The sequence below is a fragment of the Notamacropus eugenii genome, chromosome 3 (assembly GCF_028372415.1).
Source record: "Notamacropus eugenii isolate mMacEug1 chromosome 3, mMacEug1.pri_v2, whole genome shotgun sequence".
NCBI lineage: Eukaryota > Metazoa > Chordata > Mammalia > Diprotodontia > Macropodidae > Notamacropus > Notamacropus eugenii.
The window spans coordinates 94,662,521-94,677,726 of NC_092874.1; the positions used below are offsets into that span (position 1 = coordinate 94,662,521).

Here is a 15,206-nt window from a genome sequence, read left to right on the forward strand (position 1 = left end):
GAGCTTCTGTTCATTCCATGGCTATGGCCTTTTGAGCTACATCTGATTGTTCTTTGCAAGCAGTGAGAGATGATATTGCTCTGGCTGCAGCCAAAGGTAGGTTGATGTGGTGTCCCATCCAGAGCTGACAACACTTTATCAAAGTTGTGAATTTTTCTGGTAATCAGTCTTTCAAAGGGCAATTCTCACAGGTGACAACTACTCTACCATTTATTCTTAAGGTAGTCCAACTGAAGTCCAGTACACAACAGAAAGAGTTCAAATATAACTAAGTTTGGCCTGAAAATCTACTGAATCTCTCTCCTTCATCCATTCATATGTAGGGATGCAGTGTGACAAAAGGAAGAGTGTGCTAAATATGGAGTCAAATGACTCCAGATGGGACCTATGTTCAAATTCCACCTCTGACTTGGATAAGTCCTTAGAATTCTATGAACCTGTTTAACTAGAACATGATAGAGTTGCCCTAAATGTTCTCTAAGCTCTCTCCCAAATCTAAACTTATAATTCTATGATCTTTATGCCTCATATCTCTTTCTCTCCCTCCTATTCTGTTGGGACTGGAAGCTCAATTCCGTGTGGACAGTCTCGGGCAGGTAAAAGTGGGACTTCTAAATCTTAGAGTCTTACAAGGCCCTCCATGAACAGCGGGGGTTCGAGAAGGTCAGACTGAGCTAGCTCAGCTAGCTCGGGTATTTCCGCCTCTCCCCCAGAGATACCTGATGGGTGGAGTCTCCCTGCCCTCGAGGTCGTCCCGGATTGGAGCACACCTAGTTACCTAACAGCATGGTATTGAGATGCAAACTGTGTGGCTGAAGATTAAGTAGGATTAAGGAAGCCAGAAAGCTCGCTTAGCACGTGTGGAGCCAAAGAGAAAAGTAGGGCTCCGCTTCTTTTCTTTCCTCTCTCCCCTCCCCCTCTCTCCCCGCTTGTACTTCTACTTCCAATCCCTTAAGCTTAGCCTCCTTAGGAAATCTCCCCCTCTTCCTCCTAAGGAAGACCCCCCTGCATTTGTAACCCGGACCCTGAAATAAAGCTCAACCCCTGTTCGACTCTGGAACGTCCTTTCTCTCATATGTGCATCCGGCGTGGCCAGCCGAAGACCTGGGACAGGTAGGAAAGACTCGGGTAGCCCAATACAGGCCTCTAGGCTTGGCAGTTGGCGCCCCAACAGGGATTGGGAGCGTAGATAATCCTGGGTGCTTTTGGGGTACACCCGGAAGGGGCTGTGAAAGAAGCGAGTCCCGAATCCTAGATTCGGAAGGAGAGAAAGGGGAGAGAAGCTTCCCAAACCCCTGGGAAAAGGGCGGAGATGGGGAATCTATTGCCAGTAATAAAGCCAGAGGAACAGGAGGTCTGGGCTGAGAAACTTCACAGGGAATGCAGGAAGGCGGGGGTCACAATAGAGTTAGATGACCTCCGAGAATTTTGTGAAAGGATTTGGAAAGTTTCTCCTTGGCTCAAGCAGGCAGGAATATCAAGAGAAAAATGGGGAGCGGTCGGAGAGCAAATGACTGCTTACGAGCAACAATACCCTGGGGAGCTGGAGGATTTAGATTTCCTGATAATTCGGTGTAATTAAAAGCCTGCTGGAAGGGCCGGAGAGGCCAGGGCGGGATTGGAATGAGAGTGGAAGCGGAGAGAGGGGAGGGGAGGACCTTGGCGAGCAGAACCCTGGCGAGCAGAAAGTTAAGGAGTGTAGAGAAAAAATAGGTTCGGAGCTCCATCTAGCGGATGGGAAAGGCGAGGCAGGGGAGAATACGCCGTGTCTTCCCTCTGCGCCTCCTTATAGCACGCTCCATACTGGAGAAGATAGGACCTGCCTTAGCGGTCGCTCAGTACTCCGGCACTGGAAGCTCAAAGAAAGCCAGAGACCAGTGAGTGTAAGGCGCCTACACTATTCCCTCCAACTCTTTCCTCTTTCTTTTCCCTCCTGTTCTAATTTTCTCCAAACGCTGCTTCTCTTTCCCTAATAAGCTAATGTGATGGAATTTAAGTATATGTTTTATTATGTGCATTACTTAACAAATAGTTTCATGTCCCCTGTCCAGGCTTATAATATAAAAACTTTTTCTCCTTAAGCAGGGAACTTAATCCATGTTTTTATGTGAGGCAACAAACTTTTATAGAAAAAAAAGTTCACTACTGTCTATAATACATTTCAAGTATGAAAGAAGAGATTCCAATAAATATTTTTAAACTTAACATAGGCTAGCCTCTATTTATGAACAAACATCTATACCATAATCACAAAAAATAACACATACATACACGTACACACTATTGCTTTGAAATAAAAAGATTTTACAACCTGTACACTGCCTCATGGTACAAAGTGAAGAGGTTCTTGATTACATTCTTAGCTCAACTACTCTTGGAATTCAAACTAATAAGCCTAACCAAAACATAACCAAGAAGGTAAGTCTGTTGTAAAATCATTCAATGCATCCCAAAGTCATAAATTTAGGATTATTCACATCACTATTCCTTTTCACCATCATGGATAATTGAAAATTTACTATATATATTCTCTACCAAGTGGCATATTATAACATTTTGCATTGATCCTCTTGGCAATTATAACCCTGAAAAATCTCCCCAAACTAAATGATGGTGAATAATGACACATAATGTTTTATAAAATATATAAAGATGTAAAAACAGATATGGCCTCTGTACTATAGAAACTTCTTACTTAAAATAAACAATATCAGAGGTACAAAAATACTTCCTTGCTGTTTTTTTCTGCTAGACCCAAATCTCTAAGGTTTCCACCCTTACATCCTAGCACAGATGTCAACTGCTACCAACAAGCTGAAAGGAAACTCCCAGCCAGCAATCTAAATCAGTTCTAGAATGTCTGAAGTCATATAAGGATTTGAACTGGAGAAATAGTCATTTTTCAGAGTTAGCCCCAGGTCTAACTAAGGTACAAATAGTCTTGTTCTGAAGGACCTCTGGGTTTCTGACACACTTGGAGGAATATTGTATAGAAGATGATCTTATTTGGAATTGAGCTATTCTCTTTATGGAACAGAGGGTCTCCTATATACTTAGGATAAAATGAAAAGGTTATCTGACATAAGACCTGGGAATTGCTACAGGAGTAGGAAGAAAATCCAGATATACCATAGTGAAATAAAACAGATTCCTCACTGGTATGTGTCCAAAAGTTGTTCCAAAATTCAAGATAATGAAGAGGTGCTCTTCATTAACTCTTACTCCTTTTTTCCTGAAGTCAGGTATCTAACTAGAGATAGCTATTTCTTTTCTGAAAGTCTATTCTTAAGTATTATGACCAAGTTTGTTTCAATGCTTCAGTATCAGTCAACAAATAAAAATTAAAGATGTTTTATGTTTAGTTTTTTTCTTAGAAGAATCAGAAAGATCTCTGGGTCAGAGTACTGTAATATATTCCATGGATCCTTGTTACAACACTGTTCTCTGGATCCAAGATATAATCAAAGGCATATTATTAAGAATTTCTACAGAAAGTTAAGTCAGATTTAAAGGAGTAATATTCACTTAAGGGGCCCACTTCACCATTATGTAGGTTTGAAATTGAGAACACGAAAAAAAAGTATTTTGTCTTTTCTCTTAAAATTAAGGAGTCCAAAGAAGCTTACCAGAAGTATTTGTCAGCATCCAGCAGACAGGGCAATGCTATTCCATATTCTTTCCTTTTCAGAAATGCACGACCCTTTTCATGATATCCCATTGCTAACATAAGGGCCTACAGGGAAAAATAGATTGGAAAAGGCCACTTTTGAATATAATTCAGGACAATGGAAAATTTCCATTTATAGTTCTAAAAAAGGTAAAAATAATATCTTCAATATCAAGGCAGATTCACAACTTAATCTAAAAGCCAAATGAGGTACAAGGAAAAGGAAACTGATTTCTATAGAATTTGTTTTAAGTATTTAAGTATTAAAAGATCTAAGATGCACATCATAACAAATTATTATATGAAAAAACAACACTCTCAGTTTAATCAGCTTCATTATGGCAGCAGCAAGAAGTCACAGTAAATATTTCTAAATTTTATTTCATGAATTAGTGAATGCTGCCCCTTTATTCTCATTTTTTCATTTCAGTATGAGGATATATATTGTCTAAGTTTAAGATACTACATAGGAACACAAATGACAAAAACCTCCCAGGAATACTATAGAATCTTTTGGGAAATTAGTATTATTTCTGTTTTTAATCACAAGATTCTCTTTCTGGATTTCTTAATCATGTCCTCAATGTTATTTCCAATCACACTAAAAGGTTCTTTAGGAAATGAAAAAAAAAATCACCATCTAAATGGCAAATTTTCAAGCATCTGAACCTGTTTTAGAATGCAAACTCATGAACTTTGTTATATGGGTAAATATGCTGAAGAGAATTTATCTATGTAAATCACTGAAGCCCTTCACTACTAAATTCCCCACAAATATAGATGATATTAGAAGAACATGCCTACATTTTGTGTTCCTTTATTAAAAGTTACAGAATTAGTTTCCACTGGGAACAGTTGCACATTGCAATTTTTATATGCCCTATTTCTAGGACCATAACAGAAATCTATGATTTGATTCTATTTATTATATACAGAGACCAAATGGCTAGGAAAAAACTTTAAATTTTTTACTTACACAAAATCCGAGAATGAACTAAAACTCATAATACTTACTTTTTTTTCTGCTGCAGGTATTTTGATTGATCTGCCTGTTTGATTAGCTATTTCTAAGTATGGAGTTGTTTCAGGATCCACGGTCTCAGCTGCAATAAAACAAAAATAAACTTCCACTAGCTCATAGTCAACAATGGTGATAACAGAACAATACATAAACCAAACTGCCAAGGGCAAAGGGTTCCAAAAACCAAAAGGAAGATAATTACATGAAGCCACGGAAATGTGCTTGTGTAAAAGAACTAAGGTAGCAAAAGGTGAAAAGCAGACCCTCCCAGGCCTACCTCTCTGGGCCAGGATTTCCAGGCCTCTCTTGGTTCTCTGCATTCTCTTTTCTTTTTTGTCTGCTTCAGTTTGCTCTAGCTCTTCTTCCTGAAGATTTCTGCGTACATCCTCTTCTGACTGCTTGAGTTCAAGCACCAAAGCTTTCACATTGTGTGTAATCCCTTGCTCTTCCAGGGTTTTCCCTACAAGATTGGATGAGGATGAAAGATAAGGAGAAACATTCAGTCTATTGGCTCACAGCCTTCCCATGAAGCTCACCAACTGCAGGCCCTCCTTGTTTGTGGTTGTTCAGTTGTGTTCAACTCTTTGTGAGCCCATTTTGGGTTTTCTTGGCAAAGATGCTGGAATGGCTTGGCATTTCCTTGGCAAGTCATTATACAGATGAAGAAACTCAGGCAGACAGGGTGAAGAAACTTATCCAGGGTCACATAGTAATACAACTAGTAAGGGTCTGAGGCCAGACTTGAACTCAGGGAGATGAGTCTTCCTGACATCTGGCCCTGGATTTATCCACTGTACTGCTTAGCTGCCCCCTATAAAATGAAGCTAATAATGTCTACATTAAATATTTTAGAGAATTTCTCTAAGGAATGTGGCTTTATAAACTTTAAAGCACCACAGAAATGTGAATGAATTAAAAAGCAGCTAGGTGGCACAGTGGAAGGAGCTGGGACAGACCTGAGTACAAATCAGACATAAACTGTGTAACCCTAGCAAGTCAAATAACCTCTGTCCAACTCAGTTTCCTTATCTTTAATATGGAAGTGATATTAATACCTACTTCCCAGAGTTACTGTGAGAATAAAATTAAATTATATTGTTAAAGCACTTTGCAAACCTAAAAACGTTACACAAATGTTAGTTGTTGTTACTAAGCATTTATTATGTATCAACTAGTCAGAGACATAGATTTAAAAGCAAGCACAGTCCCTGCCCTCCAGGGATTGGCACAGTACTAGAAAGACAAAACACACACGGGAGAAGTGGCCAGGGAAAGGTGTTTTGTTTTAGAAAGTTACAGGGATGATGACCGGAGCCAAACTGGAGTAACAGTCACAGCCTTTCCAGAAAGGATCACCAAGTAGATTTGATTATGGTTCCAAGACTGGAAAGTGGAAGAGAGGGAAGAGATAGCGAGGAAGTGAAGGAAAATGTGGCCTAAATGTAGGGGGTGAGGCAAATACTAATCAAGAAAACATTATTACAAATTAAATGGGCACTTTGGGAGCTACATTAACCTTAAAAAACCATTATATGATCATTCTGGGATGAATATGTTTGAATTTGACTTGTGACAATGGTAACATTAAACAGATATTAATCTTAGTAAGTAAAAACATTAAGAAATACTCACTATGTCTCCATTTGGGGGAACTTAGTGGATCTAAAATCAATTTATTCTTTCAGTAATTCTTTTAAAAAATGTCCCTGGAATTTTAAAATATCCAATAAAGTCAACCAAGCTTTACTACGTACCTGCAAAGTTCCAGGTACTATGCTAGACCCTATGGTAGAATATACTATGTTAATCTTTGTGTAGTAAATGAAGTAGAAGTAACTCATACTGCCTTCAAGAAACCTACAACCTAGTAGGGAATATAAAACAAGCACATTAAGTTAGATTTAAACATGAGAACAGCAGATGAGATGACATAAATCAGCACAAGCAATGATACAGTCCACAAGTGCTACAGATTCTAAGAGTATGGAAAGACCCCTTCTTTATGGAGTGACCAGAGGACGCTTTGGAGAAGAGAAGGAATTCCAGATCTTAAAGGCTAGGGTGAATATGGATAAGCAGAGCATAATGTTAAGGTGGAAAGCAGAAGGAGGTTGTACAGTATGTTTGAAAGACAGTAAAGACACTAGTCTAGTTGGAATAGCTTATGTAGAGGAGTACTGGGAGATGACTTGTACAGCAGACTCAGACATTTTGAAGCTCAGATTAGATCTAAGGGAAACGGGCACGAACTGATAAGCTTCTGAACAACAGACTAACATGATCAAAGTGATATTTTAGGAAGATTATTCTGGCAATTATGTGCAGGTTAGATTTGAGGGAGAAATGTTAGTTAATTTTTGCAATAATCCAGACAATCTAGAGAGGATAAAAGTCTGAACTAGATTTCTACCTATGGGAATGAAAATGGAAGGAAGGGATATTATGAAGAATCAATGGAAGCTAGTAACTGTCTAAGGAAGCTGAGGATAAACAGAGTTGTGAGATTAGACCAATGGGAGATGTGTACCATTGAAAGCAATAAGGAAGCAGCAGTTTGAGCCGATCAGGCAGCTAGTAGACAGGTCAGGGCTACAGATGAAGACCCAGGAACCATACAAAGAAGTAATAGCTGAGCATGCATGAGAGCACTAATGGAGAAAATGGAGGAAAAAAAGAGAAGTACAAATGATCAAGAAATGACTGGGGAAATACCAGGAAAACATCTGATAAAAGAAAGAACCAGGATAACATGAGAAATAAAGGGAGGAAAGAAAAGTAGAGCTTCAATAAGATGGAAGTGAACAGTATCAAATGTTGATAAAGTTAAAAGATCTCTTAAGGCTTTTTTGTGTGCTTTTGTACCCTAGCACTTAGTGCAGTGCTGTGCCTGAAGTTTATTGACTGGAAATCAAGGCTAGAGAGAACTAAGAAAATTACACTGGATGTGAGGAAGCAGGCAATCCTCACTGAGCTTCACAGTGGAGTGAAAAGGGAGAAGGAAGAAAGCAGGGACAGATCTAGAGGCCATTCTTCTTCTCCATGTTAGAGATGGTCAAGATGATTTCCATGGGGAAGAAAAAGCCTAAACTGAGGTATTACCTCTTAGCTCATGGATCTATGCTATATAATCAATGAAGAGAAAAGATTCAAAGATCTAAATTTATTCATTGTTTAGTGCTATAAATTATTTTTAAAACCCTACAGATTTAATCAATACATACCTAACTGAAGCTGCTTCTTATTTATACATATTTTAATGTAGTTTTCTTGAAATCCAAAGGTTTCAGCTATTCTACAAAATAAAATGGATAAAAGTCATTGGACAATACATATATTTATGTTATATTACCTATGAAACATTTCAATTTTCACAAATGGAAATATAGGCTACCCAGTGGGAAAATTTCAATTTTTCTGAAAGGCAGAATCAGGAAAATTATATCACTATTTCACAATGAAATACTGGACTTTCAACATAAGGATAATAATGCTAATCAAGACCTTCAAGATGATAGGCTTGGGAAAATCACTTAAGTTTTAAGTGAGAAAGTTAAAATCATTTTGTATGAACTACTTTGCATGGTTATGTGGTTCAAATCAAAGTTTTATATATATATATATGAACACTTAGCACTCCAAACTATAAAGTGCTATGTACCTATGAATAGTTGTTTTCATTATGAAAACCAAAAACCATCAGGAAAGGCACTTAGCACATCTATTTATTGGAATTAAGTTTCAGTTCTCCTTTTAAAAGTCACTTTGTTTAATCAAACCCTTACTATATATCTTAACAAATCAAAATATAGGAGAAAATTCAGATACAGTTGCAAGTATATTTCAATTTAATATTCATTTATAAGTAATACAAAATATCTAGGATAACTCATAAATTTGACATCATCATCCTCATAGTGACTGGTTAGCAGGACTATTAAATATGTAAAAAAAACTTTCCATTTTCAATTGAAACCAACAAGTGAGTAAAATACAGAAAACATATAAACTGCTATATTTTCTTCAAAGGCATTTTAAAAAATAACAATCTCATGTCATTTAAAACATAATTCAAATTAAAAAACAATATACAAATAACTTTCCAGGGTCACTTCAGCATAAAAGTTACACCTAAGAAAGCTCATTTCACCATTTTGCTTTCATAAATTCAGTCCCTAACACAAATTCAACCAGTATGAACGAGTGTCACCTAGCGTTAAAAACTGGTAACTACAGAGATTCAAAAAAAGCAAGAGCTCCCTTTGAATCATTTTTACCACAGATTTCTGGAATTCTTTTCATCATTGTTCAGGAACAATCTATAGAGCATTATACTTCGATAGGTCACATAACTACTGTGGAAGCTGACTAAAGCAACACTTGCTCCTTCTTTTAGAAATATTAAGAAAGCCATCTTTAAATTACCGGTCTGAAGTCTTTGGACTAATATCAGTCTTTCTTTAACTGTCAATTGTGAAACAATGTCCTCTCTCCTCCTTCCTGATAAGCCCTGGAAAGGAAGATTAGATCTTCCTGAAAGTAATTAAAGTGGTGATCAGACCAAGGTGTGCTTGACTTATCCATCTGGAAAGCAATCTCTCTGCCCTTTCTCTTTCTCTCCCCCTCCCCTAGATGATTAAATAGTAGAGTCTAAATTAATAAAAATTATTTCTAGTAGACTTTGGTCTAAAATTCACAGTAAAGGATTTAAACAGGAAGAGGTTAGCTTATCAGTAGGAAAAGTTACTCCTGCCTTTTCTAGTTTTCATGGAGGAACCAGGCTATTAACAGAACTAACTCAATGCAACTTTCTACTATTCTTTCCTGGATCCTAATCCTAAATGTAAGCTAAACAGTGGCAGATCGTGGGGAAAAATGCTTTAAGAATGACTGCCGGATAGTAATGGCTAGAAACAGAGAGGGCTGACCTTCAGTGTCAAGGAGAACTGGGTTCAAGTTCTACTTATGACCCTAGGTAAATTACTTGGTTCTCAGTGTCCCAGGCAGCTCTCTTAGACTATAAATGTAGAGTAGGTGCTGATTTGAATGGTATAAATTCTTCATCTGGAATTACATATACAGTTACACATATGGTTAAAAATAATAACAAAATAAACCCCCTGCTTCACTTAAAAAAAAAAAACACCTAATGTTTAACCCTCAAAAAATACAAAGAAAATAACCTATTAATTAAATTTCAACATTTCTGTAAGTTAAGATTTTGGATTTAGAATGTGAAAAGACCCCTAAAGATGAGAAAAATAAGACTCAGAGAAGTTAAATGACTTGCTGAAGGTCACACAGTTCTGTCCGTGGCAGAGTCAGGACTGGAATCCAAGGTTCTTCCCGCTGAACAGACACCACATTTTTCATATTACAAATGGAAAATCCAAGATGGGTAACAGTTGAAATACCTGCCTCATATCATATAGGAAACAGCATATAATCCAATCCAGTCTAAAGAGTACAAAAATGTACCAAGACTTCTTAGAGAAAGACTTTCTGAACTTACTGTGATCTCAGTTCTTTGCCGGTGATGTGCAGTTTGGTTTCCAACAAGGCTTTCTTATCCTAATACAAAATTTTAAAAAATTACAATTGTGATTCCCCTGTACTTAATTTTACATTTTTCTGATCTATTATTCTTTTCTGTCAAGAAGGCCTTATATCCAATATTGTGACATTTGTGGCACTGGATATGGACTAAAATGAAACCTATATAGGCTTATAAGAAAGCTTCTAGAATACAATTCTATTGCAGTGTCAGAGCTACAGCCCAAAAGATTTCAACCAGACAGCTAACTGAAAAGCACGTTATAGAAATCACCACATATTGAACTGGTGCTTTAGTTTATCTCCTCATACTAAGGTAGATGATTTAGGGAAGCTCATCAATAAAATAACTAAGAAGAAGGAGATTAAAAACTATTAAAATCCATCATTCTGGCACCTGGCCAAGACCAGAATAGTAGAATATCTATGACAAGTATCAGAAACTGATGAATGGAAACATCTCTATGGATTTTCAGTTTTTCAGTAGTTATAAAAACCCATATATTTATGAATTGAAACAGTCAACATGTTCAGAATAAATGTTAGTTTGGTTACACATTACCAAAGCACATTATAAGTGGTGGGAATACCTGTAAACTGCTTTTATCTGTAGATAACTGGCCCATGCAGGGTGCGGGCTTCCCCTAGAACTTTTTCTTTGGAGTTTCTATGTATTAGGCAACTTCAGTATGGAATAGAGAAGTTTCTGTTTCTATTACATTCTCTTCAGACCAGATAATGGGGGAAAACTGGCAGTAGCAAAATGAGAGATAAGTTCCCCCAGTCAGGTACTGGAATGAAGGGGTAGCATTCCTTTATATGTCACCCACAGGGAGAGTCACACCCTAAGTGGCAGGGGTCCTAAAATTCCTGAAGGGAAGCAACCTATCTTTTCTATCACTGCTTTTTCAGATTTACAAGTCATGTAGTTCATCTTCATTTTACAGATGAGAGAACCACCAGAGTGGCTGGGTGGCTTGCTCAGGGTTAGTAAATGTCAGAGTCAGAATCTGAACCCAGGTCCTCTGACTCCAACTACATTCCCTTATCCCTCTGTCTGGCTATCTTGGATTCCCTTCTTTGTATTCTTAGCCCTTTCTTGCCTCTCTATTCTTTCAATAGCCATACATTTACAAGTGTCATTTTCTAACATTTTTCACTATAAATGAATATAAATTATATATTCATTTAATAATGAATTATTATTCATTATTAACAATGAATGAGCTAACATGAGAACTTAACCATCTATTTCTACAAGAAATATATTAGAAATTTCAAACAAATGATTTAGAAACATTTGGCATATAATATGCTCATAAATCGGGGATTTGTCATATAGGCTATCAGTGGCATAAAGATCACATCATGGCTTTCATCTTGAGATATGGTAACTAATTCTATCATATCCGACCTTTAGGAAAATGAAGGGAAACTTGTTTCATTATTTGTTTAGGATGTCACTATATCACATTAAAATCCATATTATACATGCCTTTTATGTTATCACTTAAGTTTAAGTCACCACAAAAATTAAATCCTCTTAAGATATCTTTAAATAAAAATGGTTGTTTTCCCAAAATCTGAAATACTTTAATGACAACTCTAGTTATCTAGCTATTATAATTTTAAAATCACAATTAGTTTGAGCACTGAACAAATAATGAGAATCTATATTATTAAAGATAACTACTTACTCTTCTTAGTCTTGGAGGCAAGAATAATTCAATTGTAGCAACACCTGTGGTTTTAAAGTTTTCATTTCCTGTTCCACGTTCAATTGCTTTACATCGTATTTCTTCCATAATTTTTTCTATTTCATTTTCACAGCATTCTAGCTTGTCTGAATATTTCTTTGCAAGTTCCTGTCAAAAATTTACAAGACACAGCTCAATGCAAAGCTACTAAATTTTAAATGAATAATACAACAGAGGAAACAAAATCCCCAAATCAACCAAGAAGCTAAATATTAACAGAAATAAAACATGCAGGAACTGTGAAATAATTAACTGTGTTGAGGAGCTGTCACGTCTAGTGGAAAATCTGGTATGGGAGTCACATTTTGAGATATAGAGGAAAATTTAAGAAGGATTCAGGAATAAAACAAAAATAACTCAAGAGCTATGGCCTGCAAGAAAAAGCCAAAACAACTGGGATTATTCAGAAAAGAAAGCTAAGAAGTGACTTAACTGTCTTCAGTAATATGAAGGATTATTTTAAGGAAGATGATGACCAAGTGTTCTCCATCTCCACTAAGGAGAAAACAAGAGAAAATGGATTTAAATTACAGTGAAGTAGGAATAATTCAGATAATATGTAAGAATTCTCATCACAACAACTCTAATATAATGGAATGAATGGCAAAATAATTACCCAAGGAGAACTTTAGAACTGGGGGAGAAAAATGACCATATGTTTTAGGTTTCTGTGCAGGCAGCTTAGAAGATGGACTACAAAAATTTCAAAGTTCTTTAATTCTATAATTTCCATTTCTTTCTTTAATATTTTATTTTTCCCCAATTACATTTAAAAACAACTTTAAACATTCATTTTAAAAAATTCTTGGGGGGCAGAGCCAAGATGGCAGAGTAGAAAGACATAGATACAGAGGCTCTCCCCACACAGCACATAAGAAACCTGTAGAGAGGGACTCTCAACAAATTGTGGAGCAGCAGAAGTGGAGAACAACAAAGTGGAGGAGATTTCCAGCCCAGGGTGACCTGAGAGGACAACGGGAAACGTCTCTTGCACGGGAAGCAGAGTGGAGGCCAGCCCAGCATTGGCTGGGCAGCGAACAGCCCTTGGGGGTGGAATCTCCAGTCTCAGAAGCCCCAGTCCCAGTAGCAGCAGTTCCCAGATCCCTCAACCCACAGGCACCAAAGGTCAGTGACTGAGTTTTTTCAGCTGGCCAGGAAGGGAGAAGGGCCTTCCCATAGCTCCAGCAGTAGGCAGCAGCCACAGAGGCTGCACAGCACACTGCTCCGTTGTTGGAGTGTAAAAACCCCTGGGGGCACTGAAGAGCTGAGTCTTACTTCAGCCCTGAGTAGAGGCCCTGAGGCAGCTGGTCTTTGTCTTGCACTGAATGGCAGCCCTGCCCATCCAGCTTATCTGAAAATCAGCCCCCAGTGCTGACTTGGCGGAACTGGAGGCCAGGTGGCTATGGAGAGGTAACTGCTAAGATTCTGGGCACAAAAATCCCTCTCTGCGTCCAGACCAGTACACACTTGATTGCGCCACCTTGGAGGAACTGAGATCTTACTGATTCCCAGAGTATACCCTACTCTTGACAAAGGACCCAAAATCAAGTAACTGGTTGGGAAAAATGCCCAAAAAAAGGAAAAAAAATAAGACTACAGAAGGTTACTTTCTTGGTGAACAGATATCTTCTTCCATCCTTTCAGATGAGGAAGAACAATGCTTACCATCAGGGAAAGACAGAAAAGTCAAGGCTTTTGTATCCCAAACATCCAAATAAATATTCAATGGGCTCAGGCCATGGAAGAGCTCAAAAAGGATTTTGAAAATCAAGTAAGAGAGGTAGAGGAAAAATTGGGAAGAGAAATGACAGAGCTGCAAGAAAAGCATGAAAAGCAGGTCAACACCTTGCTAAAGGAGACCCAAAAAAAAATGCTGAAGAAAATAACACCTTTAAAAATAGGCTAACTCAATTGGCAAAAGAGGTTCAAAAAGCAAATGAGGAGAAGAATGCTTTCAAAAGCAGAATTAGCCAAATGGAAAAGGACATTCAAAAGCTCACTGATGAAAACAGTTCTTTAAAAATTAGAATGGAATAGATGGAGGCTAATGACTTTATGAGAAACCAAGAAATCATAAAACAAAACCAAAAGAATGAAAAAATGGAAGATAATGTGAAATATCTCATTGAAAAAACAACTGACCTAGAAAACAGATCCAGGAGAGACAATTTTAAAATTATGGGACTACCTGAAAGCTTGATCGAAAAAAGAGCCTAGACATCATCTATCATGAAATTATCAAGGAAAACTGCCCTGATATTCTAGAACCAGAGGGCAAAATAAATATTGAAAGAATCCACTGATCACCTCCTGAAAGAGATCCAAAAAGAGAAACTCCTAGGAACATTGTGGCCAAATTCCAGACTTCCCTGGTCAAGGAGAAAATATTGCAAGCAGCTAGAAAGAAACAATTCAAGTATTGTGGAAATACAATTAGGATAACACAAGATCTAGCAGCTTCTACATTAAGGGATCAAAGGGTGTGGAATATGATATTCCAGAAGTCAAAGGAACTAGGACTAAAACCAAGAATCACCTATCCAGCAAAAGTGAGTGTAATACTTCAGGGGAAAAAATTGTCTTTCAATGAAATAGAGGACTTTCAAGCATTCTTGATGAAAAGACCAGAACACACACACACACTGCATTGAATAGGATGGGATCATATCTTTAAATAATGAAATTAAGCAGTGAGAAACATATTGGGAGGAGAAAGGGAGAAATGGAAGGGGGCAAATTATCTCTCATATAAGAGGCAAAAGACTTTCCAGTGGAGGGAAAAAGGGGGGAGGTGAGAGAAAAAACATGAAGCTTACTCTCATCACATTTGACTAAAGAAAGGAATAAAATGCACACTCATTTGGGTATGAAAACCTATCTTACAATATAGGATAGTGGGGGAGAAAGGGATAAGCAGGGTGGGGGGGATGATGGAAGGGAGGGCAGTGAGAGGAGGGAGTACTCTTGGGGAGGGATAGGATCAAAAGAAAGAAGAAATGGGGGGCAGGATAGGATGGAGGGAAATATAGTTAGTCTTATACAACACGACTATTATAGAAGTCATTTGCAAAATTACACAGATAAGGCCTATGTTGAACTGCTTGCCTACCCAAAGGGAATGAGTGAGGAGGGAGGGATGAAGAGAAGTTGGAACTCAAAAGTTTTAGGAACACCTGTTGAGTATTGTTCTTGCAACTAAGGAAATAAGAAA

The 15,206-nt window shown here is 37.6% G+C and overlaps 1 protein-coding gene across 6 annotated transcripts in view; it reads right to left on the bottom strand.

Moving 5' to 3' along the window:
* NUB1 (negative regulator of ubiquitin like proteins 1) overlaps nucleotides 1-15,206 on the bottom strand; it is a 42,415-nt gene that overhangs the window by 15,588 nt on the left and 11,621 nt on the right. For all 6 annotated transcript variants that reach the window (XM_072652182.1, XM_072652186.1, XM_072652180.1 and 3 more), the window contains 6 exons: nucleotides 11,936-12,103; nucleotides 10,198-10,256; nucleotides 7,910-7,980; nucleotides 4,966-5,148; nucleotides 4,682-4,770; nucleotides 3,627-3,733 (listed from right to left, as the gene is read on the bottom strand). In XM_072652182.1, coding sequence (XP_072508283.1) covers nucleotides 3,627-3,733; nucleotides 4,682-4,770; nucleotides 4,966-5,148; nucleotides 7,910-7,980; nucleotides 10,198-10,256; nucleotides 11,936-12,103 — 677 coding nt within the window. The remainder of the gene's footprint in view (nucleotides 1-3,626; nucleotides 3,734-4,681; nucleotides 4,771-4,965; nucleotides 5,149-7,909; nucleotides 7,981-10,197; nucleotides 10,257-11,935; nucleotides 12,104-15,206) is intronic.